At 50.6% G+C, this 20,090-nt stretch overlaps 1 protein-coding gene across 1 annotated transcript in view; it reads right to left on the reverse strand.

Moving 5' to 3' along the window:
- Nucleotides 1–4,995: 4,995 nt before the first annotated feature.
- JAG1 (jagged canonical Notch ligand 1) overlaps nucleotides 4,996–20,090 on the reverse strand; it is a 35,693-nt gene continuing 20,598 nt past the window's right edge. The window contains exons 6-26 of the mRNA XM_002710971.5: nucleotides 18,981–19,111; nucleotides 18,678–18,797; nucleotides 18,125–18,238; nucleotides 16,912–17,025; nucleotides 16,187–16,300; nucleotides 15,680–15,726; nucleotides 15,198–15,371; nucleotides 14,623–14,773; nucleotides 13,655–13,819; nucleotides 13,078–13,191; nucleotides 12,500–12,613; nucleotides 12,303–12,416; nucleotides 12,021–12,137; nucleotides 11,517–11,544; nucleotides 10,986–11,071; nucleotides 9,733–9,846; nucleotides 9,049–9,158; nucleotides 8,726–8,959; nucleotides 8,390–8,521; nucleotides 8,045–8,195; nucleotides 4,996–7,295 (exon numbers count right to left, since the gene is read on the reverse strand). Of these exons, the coding sequence (XP_002711017.2) occupies nucleotides 6,838–7,295; nucleotides 8,045–8,195; nucleotides 8,390–8,521; nucleotides 8,726–8,959; nucleotides 9,049–9,158; nucleotides 9,733–9,846; nucleotides 10,986–11,071; nucleotides 11,517–11,544; nucleotides 12,021–12,137; nucleotides 12,303–12,416; nucleotides 12,500–12,613; nucleotides 13,078–13,191; nucleotides 13,655–13,819; nucleotides 14,623–14,773; nucleotides 15,198–15,371; nucleotides 15,680–15,726; nucleotides 16,187–16,300; nucleotides 16,912–17,025; nucleotides 18,125–18,238; nucleotides 18,678–18,797; nucleotides 18,981–19,111 (2,902 nt within the window). The 3' untranslated portion in view covers nucleotides 4,996–6,837. The remainder of the gene's footprint in view (nucleotides 7,296–8,044; nucleotides 8,196–8,389; nucleotides 8,522–8,725; nucleotides 8,960–9,048; nucleotides 9,159–9,732; nucleotides 9,847–10,985; nucleotides 11,072–11,516; nucleotides 11,545–12,020; nucleotides 12,138–12,302; nucleotides 12,417–12,499; nucleotides 12,614–13,077; nucleotides 13,192–13,654; nucleotides 13,820–14,622; nucleotides 14,774–15,197; nucleotides 15,372–15,679; nucleotides 15,727–16,186; nucleotides 16,301–16,911; nucleotides 17,026–18,124; nucleotides 18,239–18,677; nucleotides 18,798–18,980; nucleotides 19,112–20,090) is intronic.

The raw sequence follows: 20,090 nt of genomic DNA on the forward strand, positions 1-20,090 counted from the left end.
AGGCAGAAAATTCCACGCCAGGAATTGGGGAGGAAGAGCTGGGATGGAGTCAAGGCAGTCTGGCCGCAGAGTGTGTGCCCCTGGCCACTCAGCTTGCGCCTACACAGCCTGACTCCGCACACCGAGAAGGTGAAAGGGGCAGTGCAGAGAGGAGCCAAGCCCGCGCCGGGGCAGAACACTCTGGAGGAAAACGCTAAGGACCTCCGTCCGAACTGCACTCACAGCCAACACTGTCCAACTGAGAACTCACAGGAAGCCGAGAAATAACGGGGCGTGGATGCCGAGAAAGCCGGAGGTTGTGGTGAAGCCCTACCCTCCACCTGTCCCGGCCCCTTCCCTTCCCGCTCCCTTCCCTACGCGGATGCGTAGCTTTGTGCAAAACCCGCATGCTGGTTCACATTTGTGCTCTTGGAGTTCCTTGTTGTGCCTTGAGTTCTTTCAAAAATACTTTCAAAAAAAAAAAAAAAAAATACTGCAGAGCCAGTGAAAGCCCCCTGAGGGTATCTGGTTGTTCATGTTCCTGAACTTGGAGGGTTTATGTTTCTGTGTCTGGGATGGGGTTTTTCCAAGTCAGTCTGCGTGGGCGCCTTAGCACAGAGGAAACTTGTGCGTAATATGTTAATTCTGGCCTACCCCGACATGACAAGCAGGTTAAAGATGACTTGTGGGATATGCTGCTAAGCCGTCAGCGCCAAGCTGGGGGAGCAGCCGTCTTGGGGTGCCCGGCGAAGGAAGCAGCTACCCACAGGCAGTTCCGGGAACTCCCGAGGATGTCTGTGCCGGCCCCGCTGCGCACCGGACGTGGTGAACCTCATCACTTCCAGCAAGCGGCAGTTTGCTAGTTCTAAGTGCTCAGGTGATTTTTCCAAGATAACCTGTAAGGAACCTGCAGGGAGACACGGGAGTGGTTAGGGAACATGGGATGAGGCCTCATCATAATTGCAATCGTCTGACACAAGACAGGCCTCTTGCCAGGGTATTTCACACCCAGAAAGCACTGTGGTCCGGAAGACGCCTGCGAAGTGCGTGTGCGCGCATGTGCGTGCGGATTATGCGTGTGCATGCATGTGTAAGCACAGGGAGGAGGGCGACCTTATAGGGCTGTGGATTTCCGCTCTGAACTCCTTTTCCTGTGATTCACTTTATAATTCTATAAAATAGAAACTAAAGAGGAAATATGAAACTTCGCAAGAACAAAGGAATAACCTACAAAGGAATGGGGTTTAATCTGCCCCTGATCCAGAAAACGCCCACTGGTCCCATCCCAGATTTATAAAGATGTCACTTCCTCGGCCAGACCAGCTCAGAGCGGCAACAGTGACTGCAGCAGCTTCCCGCGCCCTCCCTCGAGCCTTTGTGTCAGTTTTGTGAAGCATTTCCCAATGCTTCACCTTTGAAAACCATGCCAAAGGCAGGATCCCTGCATAAACTTGGCAAATTCCCAGAAGAGACAGAAAAACTCAGCAGCCCAGGAAACAGGAGCCCCAGGGTCTAACCCTGGCTGTTGCTAACGCTGTGTATGACCTTGGGCAAGTCCTTGAAACTGTCTAGACCTTTCCTCTTCTGGGAAAGTAGTTGGGGGGAGGGGAGTCCTTTGATCAGCAAGGTCCCAGCTTGCGTTAACATCCCGTGGGTCTAAGATGAAGGCTTTTCAGCCGCACATATCTCAGCAAGGATGAAATCAGCGCTTCACTCTTCAGGTGCAAAACAGAGAGGGGGCCAAGCCATTTGGTCACCTGAGTAGTCATTAGGAAGCCAGCTGCAAACTTGTAGTTCCCTCCGGGATCACGGATGAGCCCCACTGGCCCTGCCAGGAGAGCTTCTCTTTACAACAAAGCTGTTACTTTCATGTTGTTGGCACAGATGCTTGCTCTGTGGATAACTCAACCCTTGGGTGCCCTAGTGTGGTTATTTGCGGTGGGTGGGTTGGGGGAGGCAGCGGGAAGAACTCAGTGCAAGGTTCTTACTGAATTTAGGAGCCTTTACTCTCCAAGTTAATTTTCCAGACTTGCGTTATCACAGGTTAATACTGGACCCATGCATAATGATACATAATTTGAGACTTGTAAAAGCTGCCTTGGACTTGAAAGAAACACAGTCCATGCCAGGAAGGTTGTGCCCGGCATGCAAGAGCAAGTCATACTGGTAGAATGTATGTCCAAAGCAAGGGAGCCGCGCCCCTTTGAAAGGATCTTAGAGGATGCCATGCAGGTGGGAGGGTGGGGGTGGGAGGGAGAGGAGATCCTGTTGCTAGGCAACCGTTCAGCTGCTGCCCTGAAAACCTCCGTTTTCATGACTTGCTCTTTTAACAGTCATTGCAAGGCAGTTCACAAAGGGAAATTCGTTATTTTTAATAGACCCAGAAATATCTCATGGATTTGAAGTGATGCAACAAGATTGCCCTAATGGTTTCTAAACTTTGTTTTTTAAGACTTCTGGGGCCAGAACTGTCAAGAACTGCCTTGGGGCACCCTTCCACTTCAGATAACCAAGCTGTTTGTTGGCATTGTTGCAGACTGACATAGCCTGAGCTAGGATGTTTAGCTGCTTGTGGGGTGGAAAAAAAAATGTTAAGAAAAATAATTGTTGTTTTTGCAAACTATCTATTTAAAAACAGAACCTCAGGAAGCAGATTTCTGTTCCAATGCCTGGATGAATCAGAGCTTACAAAGTATAAATACACATTAGCAGGAGGAGGCTTCCCATAACCCATGTGCTTGTGTGTCTTCCCAGACCAGGAACCTCTGAACTCCTGTTTCTCATTCCCAGTAGAGGCAAGAAAGAGACCCACAGTCAAAACGGAAATGGTGGAGCATTGCTCAGCCCAAATTCAAACCTCTGTAGGCCTGAAGAGCTTTTTTTCCTTTAAAGAAAGCTGATTTTTACCTGCACATTTGCTCGCTTTGGGACAGGTGTAAGCCACTTAGAAAGGTGGGAAACCTATGCTGTGGTTCCTTTGGCTCTTTGCGACCTAAGAAATATTACTAAATAAGTTAACTTTGACTCACTGACCTCTCAGACTGGCTAATAAAGATGAAGGGCTTAGACCATAACTTGCTCAAGGGGCAGTGTAATTATTTTACTTAAAAATGATGTCAGGTGGCAATTTAGCAACAAACTGGCTCCCAGGGTATTTAATTCACTTTAACAAGGAGGAAAAACATTGTAATTAATGAAGAGCTTGTACTTCAGTACTTGAGCAGGGTTGTTCTCAGATTTTACTGTACATAAACTGGGGTGGGGGCGGGGAGGAGAGCTTGCGGCGAATGCAGATCCCAGGTCCAGCTGGATGGGTCTGGTCTAATGGAGTCGTGGGCTTAACCCGGGAATCTGCAGTTAAGGGAGATTTACTTGCCAATAACGTTTCTGTTCACTCAGCCTTACTTATCTTTTAGTGGATATATTCCAAATCTACACTGTAAGTCTAGAACCCGAGGATGATTTCCCATCGTAAAACAACCAGCTTCAAGTTGCTTCATTCCTGGGATTTCAATGATACATTCTAATGCTAAAGTTCTAGTCAGTGCAGTTTCTGGACCAAAAGTGTTTTCCTGGACCCCTTTAAAGAGGGCCCAGAAGTCCTTTCTTTTCCCCTTTCCAAATCCCAGGATAGCCAGGGCTTCACTATCTACTCCCTTCTCCCCAGAAAAGGGAAAAAAACCACCCCTCCCAATTAAGTTCCTGGCTTTGAGCCGTGCCTAGGAGGAGCTTGATCTATGCCCTCCCACTACCAAGAGCGCCCTGGACAGGCTTGTTAAAACAACACCCGTGAATCTCAAGATCACTTCCCTCCTGGAATGAAGAATCACAGAGGCTCATTAAACTTTTTTCCTTGGCACAAAAGCATTTGGCAGTTACCCAGAGAATTCTGGGGTCCTGGGGTCCAAGTTTACAAACCACCAGGACAAGGTATTGCTTCAGGATGGTGTTTGAATCCAGAGCTACTGGGCCAGACTGCTGGTTCGTGGTCTGTGTTTTCTCCTTTCCTTTGACGCTACCTTACAGAAGCCAGCTGTCTACCAGTGTGAAAGTATTGCTACACCAACCCAGGAAGATGTCACGGGAACCCAGACTGTACCGTCCAGGTCTTGTCGGCTGCCTCCCCACTGAGCCAAAATAGGCTGTTGACCATTCTTGGGGCCATCACAGACTCTGGCCCCCTGATGACCTCTGCTGACGCACAAGGAAGCAGGGACACCCAAAGCCTGTCACCCATACCTAAACAAGATGCCCAAGGAGGATAATTCCTAGCCTAGTAGAAAAAAAAAATTTTTTTTCCAAGAATGGAAGAAAACATTCCTATCAGCTTTTCCTGTATTCGGAGTCGCAGACACCGTTTGAAGTTCAGCTATGAAAATCCAGAGGTGGGAAGAAAGGCCTGAACTGGTGAAGCGCCGGGAGTCAGCCTTGAGAGGGGTACGCTTGGCTTCCTACCCAGAAGCAAGGGCATTCCTGCTGACTCCCCGCAGCTGCTGGAAGCTGTCCATGTTCCTGTCGCTGCCACTCATCCCTCCTTGCGGAGGTGCCAGGGGCAAAGCTTCCCCCGCTCCCGCGGGGCAGGCAGGGACCTCAGCTTCTGCCAGTAGACCTCCAGACTCCAGCTGCCACCAGGGAGACCTGCAGCTCTCTGCCCTTGTACAAATAAAGCCCACCTCACGGCAGGCCAGACAGATGGCAACTCACAGCGGCGAGGCCAGCCCCACACAGAGTCCCACGTACCAAGGTGAGGAGTACGTGGGTCCTGATGTCAAAGCTGTAAGTGCTACCTGCTCTGCAGAAAGAAACCACCCACAACGGTGAGCACGCACAAGGTCTGCAGGGTATGGTCTGCAATGAAGACAGGACATCAGTGTTAATCCAAGTAGCCGGAGTGCGGGGGAAAAAACAGCATTAAACGTCCCTCTTCATCCCCCCAATTCCAAACTACTTAAAACCCCCGTGGTGCGGTGGGCATTTCCCGTGAGTGCTCACAAACAATTCACCGCCACACTAGAGGCCATTAATCCAGTGGTGTTTATTCAAGCAGTATTCACACTTGCTGTTGAATCACAAGGGAATCCATGCTCCCCGAGACGGGGCTCCCACAAGCTCCAGCTCCACAGCAGCCCCACGGTGTTTGAGAACCTCAGATGAAGTTTCTGGTTGAAAAGCCCTTCAGTTCTTCATCCTCGGGCCCATCAGGCACAGCCTGTTACACCCGACTACCAGAACAGGCTCAGCAGCGTGGCAGGGGCACACAGCAAAGCCACGGAGAACCATGTAAGCTCACAGGAGGCCACACTGTTCCATGTTTTCATACAAAAAATTTAATAAATATTACTTTTCAAAATTTATTGCCAGGAACAACACATCAAAGATGCATTTCTGTGTTCATATAACACCAACAGGACAATACAAAGTATCTTCACGGTCTCACTGGTGAACCAACAAGATTACTCTGTTTTATAAGCCTTTTTGACCTTGAACTTTGTAATAGCACTTTGATTTCCTCACTTAAGGCAGGCAGTGTACTCTATGGCAAATCTAAACAGTGATCTTACGGGACATCTTATGGTTCAAGTATTCAACTAGCTTATTAGAATACTCCCTAAATGCAGCAGATAACAAAAATCAAATCTACAAGTGGTTCAGTATTACGTATGAATGGTGAAAAGAAATCAGAATTTACAAAGTAAGATTGGTGTGCTTCCAAGTTCACACAGTCAATTTGATATTTTTAATGATATTCAACCACTCACATCTTGGCTACGTTAAGTCATAGCTCTGCTCGTTCCCTTAAATTGCTCTGTAGCAGATCAACCTGCTTGTCTCTTTTCAAGTCTAAAGCAGGGGAAAAAAAAAAGGAACCTGTTCTAGACTAATTCTCAAACTGCCTCAGTCAGTCCTTAAAACGCATTTTAAAGTGATGCTACGGAAGGTGTTTTAACATCTGACGTCGTACAAAAAAAAAAAAAATCCATCAGCATTCCAGGCACAAAAGCCCATCTTATTTTAAAATAAACTAGTTTCAAACACCTTAATTTTGGCTTATAGGCAACACGTAATGAGAAGATAAGTTCAAAAAAATAAAGTAACGCTTACACTGCTATCAAAAACCTTCAGTTCTAAACATACATATAAATAAAAAGGAATGATGTTTTAAGGCTCTTGATTATTAAGTTAATAAATCAAATATACACAGTGATTAATAAAAAAGAATTATTTACATAACTATACAAAATTCTACTTTTGACATTTTCCTCTTTAAATTCTTCATTTTTACCAGCAACTGCTGACATCAAAGTCCCCCCTCCCCCAACAAACAAAAATACAATAAAAAAAATAAATAATAAACTCATTTGTGATAGTTGCTGTGGTTCTGAGCTGCAAAGGCACTTTCAAATACAGAACTACTTGTACGTCATCATAAAACCAATATACAAAAACAACTCAAGAGTCAATAAATATAAATAAAACTATGATCCTAAGACTGCATCACCATGAGGACATCTGGCACGAGTGGGAGCTCAAGGCTGGGGCAGTCTCCTGGGAGCCCGATCCGCGAGGTGTCGCAAACACCAGGGCACTTTTCGCCTACGTGGGTTTTTTTGCTTGTTTGTTGTGGGTTTTTGGTTTTGTTTTTGTTTGTTTTTGCATAGCTGTGAGATGCAGCCCTCGCTTTCCCAGCCAGCCACAGAAACTACCATTGCCAGTGTAAGCCAGCTTGTCAAAACTTAAATTAACACAGGGGTTTTGCTAAGTCAGCGACAGCCTCAGACTCGAACAGGACAACAGTTTAAAGAACAAGCTCCGTGTGCCCTCAGACTCTACCTAGGTGGTGGCAGCGCCCACCGTCTGCTATACGATGTACTCCATCCGGTTCAGGCTCTGGGCACTCTCCAAGTCTCTGTTGTCCTGTTTGTTTGTCCAGTTTGGGTGTTTTGTCGGCGTGCTGTTGGGGGGCTTCTCCTCTCTGTCTACCAGCGTGTACGCCGGCTGTTTGGCAAACCGGGCCTTCTGCTGGTGCTTGTCCATGTCGTCCTCTTCTACTTCAGAGTTGTGTGTCCTTATTTTAGACATTTTGGAGTTTTTGTTCTCGTAATCCTTGATGGGGACCGTGTTGGCGCCGTGCTTCTCAATGGGGTTCTTGATCTGGTTCAGCTGCTCCCGCACATTGTTGGTGGTGTTGTCCTCTGAGGCTGAGTGCGCGTGGCTGCTTGGCTTCCGTCGCTTCCGCACGCACCAGTAGAAGGCCGTCACCAAGCAACAGATCCAAGCCACGGTTAAGACAGAGCTCAGCAAAGGAACCAGGAAATCTGGAAGGCAGGCACAGGACCAGTGAACGCTCAGTGACAACGACCGAGCCATCAGCTCAGGAACCCAAGAAAACCAACGGTGGTTCCTCCTGTCAAGTCCCTAACGGGCACCGTGGGGACAAGTCCCTTTTCACAACTGCACATTGTCACATCACAGCTCTTAAGGGGCCCTTAGAGACCGTGGCACTTGTGTGGCCAGAGGGGTCAGGTTCTACAGGCACCCCAACTCTGCTTGGGGCCAGAGGTGTCTTGTGACTGAAGCTGGCTTTCAGAATTCTCAGTAGCCCAACCCGAGTGTAGACAGCACAGGCCCACATTCCCACCTCGCCAGGGCAGTGAGGGCTGGGATCCTCTAAAGCATTTGACACAACGGGCAAGATACCACTTGGGACGCCTGCATCCTGTGGGAATGCCAGGCTCCTGGCTCCAACATGGGCCAGCCCCAGCTGTTGTAGACAGGGCCATCGAGCCCTCTACGAAACCTGCACTTCCCCGTCTGTGTCATGACATCAGAGCTCCAAACCAGGCTCGGTGCCACCTCAGGCTCCAGGCACAGTGGTGCTTTGCCCTAGACTCTTGCTATTGTTCTACAGGGGAGTGCGCACAGTGTGCTAGCAGGGAAATACTAAGGACAGCAGACCTCTGTCCCCATCGGCCCCGTGACCTTGGACAGGCTGGCCCCAGTGTTAACAGGCGCGGTGGGTTTTCTGGGTGCTGTGAGGAGATGGATTTGCTGCATTGACACCAACCTGTTCTGTTCTTCAGAGGCCGCCTCTGAACCCTCACTTCTGCCACGGCAGCGATAAGGGAGCTGTTGCCGTCACGCTTACTAACGAGATCGATTATTTTGTCGGTGATTTCTTTGATGGGGTTTCCATCATCCCGGATGTCTTCAGCGGACTGGAAAAAAACAGTCCATCTTGAGTCAGGAACCAATCAAGGTAGCTTTCATTCAAAATTACCAGACAACCCATGCACATGGGCTTTTTTTTTTTCCCGTGTATTTGGCCGCATTTTGATACTACATAACTGAAGTTTTATTAACTACCTTGCAGTCAAATAATTGGGTATGTAAGAATGAATCTTCTACTCACAATGGCCACGTGTATTTCATTGTTTGCCGAGGGTGAAGGCTCACAAGCTATGTAGATTGAGTATTCAGCAGACACATTCTTCAAAATATTCAGGTTCCTCAATTCACTACAAATGTGTTCCGTGGTGAGACCCTGAAAGAGTTTTTTGAAAACCCACATGTTAAGATACAAGAAGAAAGCAAAAGGTTGATGTTTGAAAGCAGGGCTAAACCCAAGCCTTGTTTTACCGTAAGACAGGGGTTTAGGCTAAGGGGAGGTGGATCTCAACTCGTGACCCTCCTCCTTTACAACAAGCACCTACACACCATTCTCAACTCCTAAAAAGGTGTTACTTACTGGGGACATCATCTCCTTGTTAAAGGTGAACGTGATGTTTGCACAGTTATCCTGGTAATAGGAGTCCGAGGTGCACTTGGTCTTCACAGGCTGGAGACCGGACGACCGACACTCGCCCACACCAGTGCAGGGGCGGACGAAGCACTGGTCATCCAGGATAGGGATGCAGCTCTGCCCACTGGGACACTCGCTGTGCCCTTTGTGGAGCAGACAAGGTCGAGGGCCACACCAGACCTGCAGAGAGAACAGGAGGTGGCAGCTTCGCAGGAACACCCACACTGACTCCAGCACGCAGGAGAACCACAGCAGTTCCCATGCCCTACCTTCGAGCACGCAATCCGTCCATTAAGGCACTGGCAGGTGTTACAGTCGTCATCCCATTTGGCCCCATCTGGTATCACACTCCCCCTGGTGACGCAAGGTCTCCCTGAAACTGACAGGTGGAGGAAGATGTCAGTGAACACACCTCTCCATGGAGTGCATCAAGGTTCTTGCCTCTTCAACTCCTTCCTTGTTATGAAATGGTTATACCCAGGCACTAACAGTTCATTCCAGGACAACAGGTACATAAATTCCCTGCTCTCACTGACTCTGCCTATTAGCCTATGTGACCTGCTTGGGCCAATGCAACAGCAATAGAGGGGACAAGAGACCCTTTATCACCAGACTGTCACAGTTGAGCTCGGCCTCTCAATGGGCCTGGCCATTTGATAAAAAAGAAATGTGCCCCCCAGCTAGCTGCTGACCAACCTCACCTGACCCCCAGCACAATCTCACTCTGCCCACCTACACAACACAGCCAGAGTTTCGGGATCGTTTGTTACACAGCCATACTGTGGCAACAGCTGTCTAAAAGTAGCTATCCTATTTGGGGCAGACCCCTCCTGCACCCCCCACCATGTGTCCCCCCACTGAGCACAGCACTCACACATGAACAGGCAGAAAGATAACTGCATGGCCCACTAACTGCTAAGATGCAGGGGGTAGCCAGGGCCTGGCCCACTTACCTTCCTGGCACTTGGCACCACTGTGCCCTGGGGGACAGACACACTGGTAGCCATTGATCTCATCCACACAAGTTGCCCCGAAGGCACAAGGCGAAGACTGACACTCATTGATGTCTAGGAAAAACGGAGTTCAAGTTTAGGCCCCAGTGTGGAGCAGCAGTGTTTTTTCTTCTATATTGTTCAGTAACACAGATGGAAAGCATATAAAACATGTCAAAGCTGGATGACTTTTCACTCATGTAATAAAACAGGGCATCCGTATCCCCGAAGCCTCCACCCTCCCAAAGATCCCCACCATCCTGATTTCTGCCAGCTCAGAACACCAATGTTTCATTTGTTTTCCCTGACAGTACAATTTAGAGCAAGGCCAGCAGGCTTCTCCTGAAGAGGCAATAGCTTAGGCTTTGCAAGCCCTAAGGTCTCTCGAAACTGCTCGACTCTATGGTGACATCATGAAGCAGCCATAGATAATATAGAAATGAAGGGTTCTGGCCATATGCCAAAAAAGCTTTGTATAAAAACAGGCCGTGGGCCAGATGTTGTACCCTTCACCAGGCTGTACTCTGCCAGCCCCTTAGAAACACAGAACAGATAGAACCTATGCCTACCCAGTGCTGAGGTCCAGTCACCCCAGACCTGGAGATGTAAGGCACTAGTAAAGTTTCAGACAACAGAGGCCAAGAACAAACCAGTACTGCAACTGACTGTTCTATACTTTTTTTGGGGGGAGGGGAAAGAACAGGACTTGTAAGAGAGTAAAGACTCAAAATAAAGGTTAAGCTTCCTGAAAAATCTGCATTGCCTGCCTCTCACTTTTATTTTCTTCAGGCCTGCTCAAACCCAAGGCAGAGCAAGCAGCCTCCAGAAGCCACCGTTCAAGGCCCTTCCGTTTGCCTTAGCTCCACGCAACAGCTGTGGTTACCATCCACGGGCCTACAAGTTCACATTAGTCATGAGGAAAAGCAAACGCGTTCCTTGGGGCCTCCATGTAGCTTAGTCGTCAGATTCTGCAGCTGGCATTCACTTCCCCCAAGAACTATGCAAGCTGTGCCACCCGGGGAACTACTGGCAGGGACCTGGGAGGAGCCAGCTAGGGACACCTTAATCCCAGCTGGAGGCAGGAGATTATTTGCTTTGTCAGGGTTCCTTAAAGTAGCGATGGCTTTAATTGTTTTTAAAGATGAATAGTCTCGGGCTGAGGAGTGGAGCTGGGGGAGAGTAAAGCCATTGGGAAAACCAGAGTGGGTCCTTACTTATTCTGCAATCCGGCCCGGCAAAACCTGGGGCACACTCGCACCGGTACCAGTTGTCTCCATCCACGCAGGTGCCACTGTTGTAGCTATGAAGAAAGCAAAAAAATAAATAATCCCCCTGGGTTACCAACCAATGGCCCAGTCTACATCTCTGGCAGCCCACCCATCGCGTACAACCGTGCACTTAGAATCAGCGGCTGTCACCCCTGACCGTCCCGGGGAGTTTACAAAAATACTGATGCCTGGGTCCCAGCCCTAGAGAGTCTAAATTTCCTAGGTCTCGGTTGCAGCCCAGGCTCTGGGACTTTTAAAAGCTCCCCAGGTGATTCTCGTGTGCAGCCAAGGTTGAGAACCACTGCTCTAAATGAAGGCACAACCTGGCTAATTAAAGCGTGCTTCACAGAGCAGCAGGCTCAGCATCACCCGGGAGCTCGTTAGGACAGCGAAGTCTGGAGCCCCACCCCAGACCTCCCGACTCAGAACCCGCACGTAAAGCCAGATTCCCACGCAGGTTAAAGCTGTCAAACTTACCAGGGATGAGGGCTGCAGTCATTGGTATCTGCAAAGAAAAGACAATTTAACTGTGAGGCCTTCAACAGGGAAGGCAGTCTTGGCTCTAAGTAAAAGCACCACTTATTTCTATAATAACCAAATGATAAAGTCGTAGTTAACACCAGCAAAATACACTTAAAACCTCTGCTAAATTGGAACCAGGCCTGCACCACACTCGGTTTCATTTGCCGTGGGACACATGTATGCAGGAAGAGGCCCTGGTAGGGGAGAGCATGGAAGCAGACAGGCTGCTGGTCAGACCCAGAGCCGGGAACAAGACACCATCTGTCTCCACTTATCTCATTGGCGACTTTCTCATGCCCAGGTCAGGACTGCATCCCATCGAGTCATTAACGCAGACCCAGGTGATACAAAAGCAGACATCAAACAGCTCTGCTTCTGGTTTCGATTGCAAGTCAGTCCCCAGGGGTGTCAGACTATGCCGCAGCAGCCCTGGGAGAGTTCAAGGGGGAAGACACTCACTCTGGGTACAGATGGGCCCCTCCCAGCCTTCTTTGCACACGCATGTGAAGGACTCGCCGTTGACCACACAGGTGCCCCCATTATGGCAGGGGTTGGGCAGGCAGCTACTATTCCGGGCTACAAGACAAGAGCAGGCAAGACCACGCTTCTGAGAATGCGCTCACAGTCTGGAGGGAGCAAAAACCGGAACCCCGGAACATGACCCTAAGTCCCAGGAGCCAGCCAGCACACAGGCTCCTGCGGCTGCGCCCACCACAGGTCCCCTGTGGGGCTGATGGTTACCTATGTTGCAGGTTGTTCCTTCCCAGCCACCAGGACACATGCACTTAAATGCATCCCCTTCGTCATAGCAGGTACCGCCATTGTTGCACGTGGCCTCATCACACTGGCTGTCACCTGGAGGTAGAACAGCTGGCATGAGCCCCCAGCCAGACCCCTCACAGAGGCAGGGACAACCGCCGGCACCAGCTGCCACTTACGTGAGTGGCAGGTCTTTCCTTTCCACCCGTTTTTGCAGTCACAGTAGAAGTCGTTGACCAGGTCTCGGCACGTGCCCCCATTGTGGCAGGGGTTTTGGCTGCAGTCATTAATATCTAGAATCAACAAGGAGATGTTCAGCCAAAAGGTGATGCCAGAACCATGCACGGCACACCCGGGCCCTCCTTTCCAATCCCCACATTCCAAGAAAAGCTGAGCAGTCCGAGGACTTCAACACCATCATCCCCTTTCTAGGAATAAAGGCGCTCCCAAAAGGGCTCCTGTGAACGCCTCAAGTCAGGCCAGAGAGCAGGCAGGCCTCTGAAAGTCCCATGACGATTAAATTCAAGATGAACAGACATTAAAATAACAGAAAGTGCCTGCCTTCCACGCAGGATCTGTATTATCTTAATTGCACAGTCCCGAGCAGAAGTCCCTCCCCGCCGGCTGTCAGCAGCGTTAGCAAACACAAACAGGACACCACAAGACAGTCCTACTGCACAGAGGCCCCAGGTTGAGGCCGGTTCCTCCCAGGGCCATCCCCTTTGCAAGACTGTCACTCCCAGCACTGCAGACTCACTGGCTTCACAGTAGGCCCCCTCCCAGCCATCGCTACAGATGCACTTGTAGGAGTTGACGCCGTCGATGCACGTGCCGCCATTCTTACAGGGATTGCTCTCACAGTCGTTGATATCTGTGAAAGGAAGGAGGAGGAGAAGGATAACGAACTAAGGGGGCTGAAGGACAAGTCACGCCACAGCCAAGCCCTGCACATTCCCGGCATCTCAGCATGCTCAACTCCATGGGCACCGTTTTCCGAAACATACAGGCAGCTCAGTGAGCAGGGGCCTCCAGACAGTGCCTCCCCATGTGGTTTTATGGCCTCACTCACAAAGCTACTTAGGGGACACGGGGAAGAAACTTTTACAGAAGAGAGGGACCATCTATACTTGTAGGACTCCAGAACATTCCAGAACAGGCAGGGAGGCCCAACAAGATCTCGTAAATGGAACATGACCTCAGTCTCAGGTCCCAGATGTAGTAAGCCTTTGCCAGTCTCCCCAGTCTTCCCCTTTCTGGTTAAATGACTCCTCCCACCCCACCCCCAGGCTGGGCAGTGGCAGCTGTGGCCCATTCCCCGATGAGAGGGGTCTTACTTTCATGGCAGTATGTTCCCGTGAAGCCTTTGTTACAGTCACAGGTGAATTTGCCTCCCGACTGACTCTTGCACTTCCCGTGGGGACCACAGACGTTCGAGGAAATATACCGCACCCCTTCAGGCGTGTCGTTGGACGCCATGGCCACTGTGCAGCTGTCAATCACTAGAAGACAGGCTGGGGATCAGATCACAGCCAGGGACATGCACAGACATGGCTTTCCTAAGCCAAGGCCGCCATAGGCCAAGCCCTGTTTCCTGGAGAGGAGTGCCCTTTGGCTGAAGAGGGGAGAAGCACTGGGCGGCAATGTGCCCTGTCGCGCAATGGCAGGTGGGGCCGAGACACCTCGTGGAGATTGTTTTCTTAAAGCAGTCTCCCCCCTGCCTGTGGGCTCCTTTCATCCCACTCTGGCATGTGGTAAATGCTTGCTAAGGAAAAAACCTCCTCCCTCCTTAATCTCGCGTCAAACAAGACGCAAGGACAAACCTGCAGAAGCCTTTAAAAGGTTGTGCCGCCTACTACAGCAGCCACGGGTCATAAGTGGCTACTGGCATTTAAATGAGTTTCTAGTGACACTAGTTCACATTTCTAAATGTTCAGTGGCCACCGTGGCCCGTGGCTACCACACCTGATGACACAGTTATGGGACATTCCCCGCTGTTGCAGGAAAGCTGCTGCCCTGAGGAATTCAACTTGGGGTTGCCAATCAGCCCACCCCAGAACAAGAGTGAGAAATGGATTTCACATGCTCTCCCCTGGGCTGCCTGTAGGCAGGGTCCTCCCACTGCTGGGCCTGAATAGATTGTTTCCAGGTGTCCTGACTTCCCTCGGCAGGCAGACCATGGTAGTTTCAATCTGTCAGTCCTCCTTAGCTCTAGGCCCTTTCTGGCAGTACCAAGGAGAGGTGGCGAATTGGGGTGAAAAAGGACGAAGTCTGGGGAAAACCGGGTTCTGGGGGCCGGGGGTACCTTCACAAGGGGTCGTGCGGCAGTGGTCTTTCAGATGCGAGCAGTTCTTGCCCTCATAGTCCTCAGGGCACTTGCAGAAGTAGTCGCTGGCACGGTTGTAGCACTGGGCACCGTTCTGGCAGGGATTGGGCTCGCAATAATCTATGTCGAGCTGCAAATGTCAAGTGCAGGGAAGGAGGGAGGGGAAAAAAAAAAATCAAAGTAAAACAAGCGTCATGGCCTCTGCTCTGGGGCAGGAACATGACCCTCCATCTACTTCTATAAAGAGACACCATGTGTCGTATGTCCTAGGTCCAGGTATGTATTTGAAAAAACAGAGCAGAGAAGAGCACGCGCTGAGCCGGGGGGTGATGGAAATGGAACACAAGGCCAAACAGTATGGGCTACAGGCCTGAAGCAGAGAATCCTTCATCAACCTCTCCTGCCAGCCAGCATCTGTCTAGCGGAGCTCCTAACCAATAGGACGTTAGACACCACGAGACTCCAGACACGACAGTCAAGAGGGGGGCACGGAGGAAGAAGGGAGGCGGCAGCGCTGTGGCAGCTTGGCCGTCTGAGGTTTCATCAGCACTCACCTGACAGAGGTTTCCAGAGAAACCAGTGGGACACAGACACTGGAATCTGTTGATTTCATTCTGACAGTGACCCCCATTCAAACAGGGGTTGCTGGCACATTCATCGATGTCTTTCTCACAGTGGTTGCCTGCATAGCCAGGTGGACAGATGCAGTGGTAACCATTCACCAGATCCTGGAGGGGCAGAAGCGGTAGGAACACATGCTGACTCTGTGATCCAGACACAGGGCTTCCCCGCCTGTTCGCAGGGCCACTGCCGTCCAGCTAAAGCACTCCTAACTGCCTGAGGCCATAGGAATCTCTATGTCTTCAAAACGACCCCCCCAGGAGGCCAGGGAATGCGAGCCCCGGGAAACATCCAGAGACCCCCTCTCCACCTGCATTTCTCAATCTCAGGGGGACAGAGCTCTCCCTGCATCCCATATATCTTGAGATCTGCTGTCAATCACCCAAAGTTTGGATTCAAGCAGAGGTCTACATACCCGACAGGCGGCGTCATTCTGACACTGGCCAAGGCAGTCATTGATATCTAAAAAGTAAATAAGTCATCACATTAAAGAGGCAAGTTTTTTCACAACTTCTATAAGGGAACAAATTTCATATATACAGATGGAGATGCACAGTGAGGAAAGAGATTTACCCTGAAATATAGCTTCACGGAAAAGCCCCCTCAGCTCGGGACAGACCAAAGTTTCCCACCAAGGTCCCCCTGTGAGATGAGGCTCCCCCCCCACCACCACCACTGCTCCAGACTCAGGGAGTGAAACAGCACACCCTTGTCCCAGCCACCTTATCAGACTACAGCCAGGTTAGCAGCTATGGAGCCCGACAAAGCGTATGCTGGCACTGCTGCACTGACCACGACCTCTCCAAAAACATCCCCAGTTTAAGTGTTCCTTCCATGGCTCAAGCCTCAGAACTGCAGCCCAAGCAGGGCTGGGCAAGACCCTTCAAATCCCCCAAGTTCTGGGGGAAACCAAGTCACTCACTTATGTCACAGTTCTGACCCATCCAGCCGGGAAGGCAGTCACAGTAGTAGCTGGCAATCAGATTCTTACAGGATTTGGCATTTACACAAGGTTTGGCCTCACATTCATTTGCATCTGAAAGGAAACAAGGATGACCACTGAGACAGAGTTCTCTCCCCCACCTGCCCCCCCCTTGGAAAGAAACACCACAGAGTTGGTGTGAAATAAGAGACCCTTTAATAAGGCAGCACAATAAGAGGTACCAGGCTCCTCTATTGTGACCATCTGAGCCCCCTCCCTTGCATTGTCCAGGAAGGAGAGCTAATTGATAACTTCCCAGCTGCTGGTTACCAACCGGCCCCGCAACAGAACAGCAGAAAGCCACCAAGCATTTCTGTGCAAAACCCAGCACAACACTAGTTGCTGGGATTTAAATGTGCCAAAAAGAATGCAGACAGCTCATTCCTCATGAGATCATCCCCGTTTGGAACCCAGCTGAACGCTCCTCGGACAGACGATTGACATGGTTCAAGGAATCCCACAACTTTCCCACAGGGCCTAAAAGAGCTAAGTCCATTTGCATTCAAGTTATTTCTCCCAGGCCTGCTAGGGTCTGGAGAGTACATGACTCCGGAGTATCATGGAGCGCAAACTCACACCGCTGGCCACATGCTCTGCTTCCTCAAGAGCTTTCGATGATCGAGGCCACCCCGGTATGGAAATGACAGTCCCAAGGATTCTCTTACCTAACTGGCATGTTTTGCCGGTCCACTGGGGAGGGCACACACACTTAAATCCATTCACCAAGTCCAGGCAGGTACCCCCGTGAGAACAGTTATTGGGAGAACAGTCATCAATATCTGTTCAACAAAAAAGCACAGAGGAATCGACAGTTTAATGCCAATGCACCAGACAACCAAGGAGGACGCGGTCCCAGGGAGCCAGACACCTGCTCCCAGCAAAGCCACGGCAGGACAAGTGGGACGGGGACAATACGGCTGAAGGCTCCATTTTAGCTTTAAATCCCCCACTGCCCCAGTTCAATTAATCCCCCCTAAGCAGTGGGGGAGAGACAGACAGCTGGATACCACAGCGCAACAACCCACGTGCCGGGAGCACTGGACGTTCGTTATCTGCCTCATCTTTGGTTTTTTTTTCCCCCCATCATGGCCACTACACATGCAGAGGGAAGGGAAAGTAACTTTGACAGGTGGCAAACCTCTTCCTCCGATTTCCTTAGAGTCTCCCAAAATAGCATACCCAGGGGCTGCACCCCCAACGCCCACACTGGACTAAGGAGATCTCTCTGCCTCTTTGATGAGGTATGCCACATTGTTGGAGAACTCACTCCCTGGTATTCACAAGAACCATTGAAGATAGAAGCTGCTACCAGCCCACTGGAACAGGAACTGGGGAGGTTACGTGGTCCACCAGCATCCTACAAGGGCCTCAGGCAACCTGACCCCAGAATCCACATCACCAACCACACCCCATGCCACTCTCAGGGTGCCGATGACAGCAATTCTCAGGCCTGAAGGGCTGTGGGCTCCCTAATTCTAGAGGGAATCGGTGGGACCCAGAGCTGCACCGTAAGGCACCCCAAACAGTTCTAACAGCCAAGTCTCAAGAGCCCAGGTAAGCACTGTAGCCTGGGCCCTGCCTTGGCCTTATGACAAAATCAGTGGTGCCAACCGCTCGTGAAAGCAGCCTGGTTACCAAGGCCACAAGCAGAACAATCCCGATGCAGATGAGACAGCTCTGGGAAGCACATGCAGAGCCCTAAGCTGTTCCAAAAGGAAGTCTTTTCCAAGAACACACATGTGTGCTAACAGGTGGGCGGGGGTGCCAGGAGGCCACACCCACTCCTCCCCGCCAGGCAGGCCCAGGTTACATAACCCCAACCCCGAATCCGCACACAATGATCCTCCATAATGGACACCGGCCAAACCCTGGACTTACTCGTGGAGCACGTGGGACCAGTCCAGCCCGGAGAACACTCGCACTCAAACCCCAAGGAGGTCTCCTTGCAGCTGCCTCTGTTGTGGCACGGGTCAGAGAGGCAGGCGTGTTCCGCTACGGAAACCAAGAAGGGCAGTGGTTAAGGGAGGCCGGCGACAGCCACCTCCACCTCCCCCCTCAATGGAATCCCACGCCCACGCCACCATCACACATGCTTCCAGAACTGCAAGCAAGCGTGTAATATGAACCCTGCAGAGATGGGATGTCTAGGAAGAATGGAAGTCATCTTTCCCGCTACGCTGTCTCCAGCCACATTCCAGGGCATCTCAGGGCTGGGGTCACTGCATCTCTTGCCACCTCCTGCGCTAGCCAGCATCACCCATACAACTTTGAGGACTTGAAAGCAGCTTCAGAGACCCACAGGAGGGCTGGAGTGCCAGGGTCATCAACTCTGGCAACTATGGTCACTTTTTTTTTTTTTACAAGTCCAAAGCTTGTACAGCCAAGTTTACAGAAAAATCTCAACAGATCTCACTGAGCGTGGAACACTCACCAATTTCACAGTTGGGTCCCGAATAGCCCTCAGGGCAGGAACACTGGTATTTGTCAGGACCGGTGTTGCTACAGGTCCCCCCGTTGAGACACGGCTGATGGGTCCCACAGTAATTGAGATCTGCCAAAAAAGATGCCAAAGTCACCACCAGACACCCGTCAAGATGACTAACCCTCCATGGTTCTACAGCCTCATGCCCCCTTTAAAAATGAAACAATCAACCCCACTTTAGACAAATTCAAACAGATTCAGAATCTTAAAAAATCTCCCACTGTCCCCAGGTGCCCTCCCCTGTGGGTGTACCTTTGTCACAGAGCTGGCCGCCCCAGTTGGTCTCACAGAGGCACTGCCAGGGCTCATTGCAGGTGCCGTGGACACATCCCGGGTGTGGGATGCACTTGTCACAGTACAGGCCCTGCCAGCCGTACTGGCACCTGCAAATAAAGCATATACACCCCCGCTCAGCCAGAGGGTTTTTTTTTTTCTTTCTTTTTAAAGATTCATTTATTTATTTCAAAAGCAGAGAGACAGAGACAGAGATCTACCATCTGTAGGTTCATTCTCCAAATGCCCACAACGGACAGGGCTAGGACACGCTGAAGTCAGGAGCCCAGAACTCTATCTGGGTCTCCCATGTGGGTAGCAGGAACCCAAGTATGCCTCCCAGGCACTTTAGCGGGAAGCTGCATCAGAAGCACGGAGCAGTCAGAACTTGAACCCTGAACTCCCATATGGAACACACTGGCTTAACCCGCGGCGCCACAACACCTGTTCCCAGCCGCTTGAATACTCAGAACTGCAAAGGCAAAGCCTTTTCTGCTTTGTTTCTGGGGACAGGATGGTACACTTTGCAAGGCCCATCAGGGGACTCCTTATAAACAAACATTTTCACAGTTGGGCCAAGGTCCCCTTCCCAGCCGGTGCCGACAAAAGGAGAGCTGTTTGGGGAGAGGCCAGTGTGGGGACACCCTTCACAAAGCCACTCTCTTCTCAGGCTCCCGCAAATGAGGGAGGGAGGGAGGGAGTATGGAATAAATCAATGCCAGGACCTGGTTGGGACAGACCATAGAAGGAAAGGACTCTGGTGACAACAAAAGCTATGCAAAGGCTGCACTTGCAGCTCCGCTGAGCTCTTTGTCTCAACAGCAAGTCGCGACCCCGGCACAGAGAAACGCAACAAGACACTAAGTGTGGCAGCAAACTGCCACGCAATGACAAGTTACAAAATCAAGTTGAGGAAGAGGCATCCTCCTTGGGGTAGACTCCCATCGCATCCCTAACCCCAATTCTGCAGGGTGGCAGAGGGAAGCAGCAGCACTTGGAACCAATTCCATAGATAATTTGTGACCCATTACCATGGCTGTCCCTGCAAAATTTATAGTTATTTCTCACTTTGCAAGAAGAGGGGAAAAA

Source organism: Oryctolagus cuniculus, chromosome 11 (genome assembly GCF_964237555.1).
Source record: "Oryctolagus cuniculus chromosome 11, mOryCun1.1, whole genome shotgun sequence".
Classification (NCBI taxonomy): Eukaryota; Metazoa; Chordata; class Mammalia; order Lagomorpha; family Leporidae; genus Oryctolagus; species Oryctolagus cuniculus.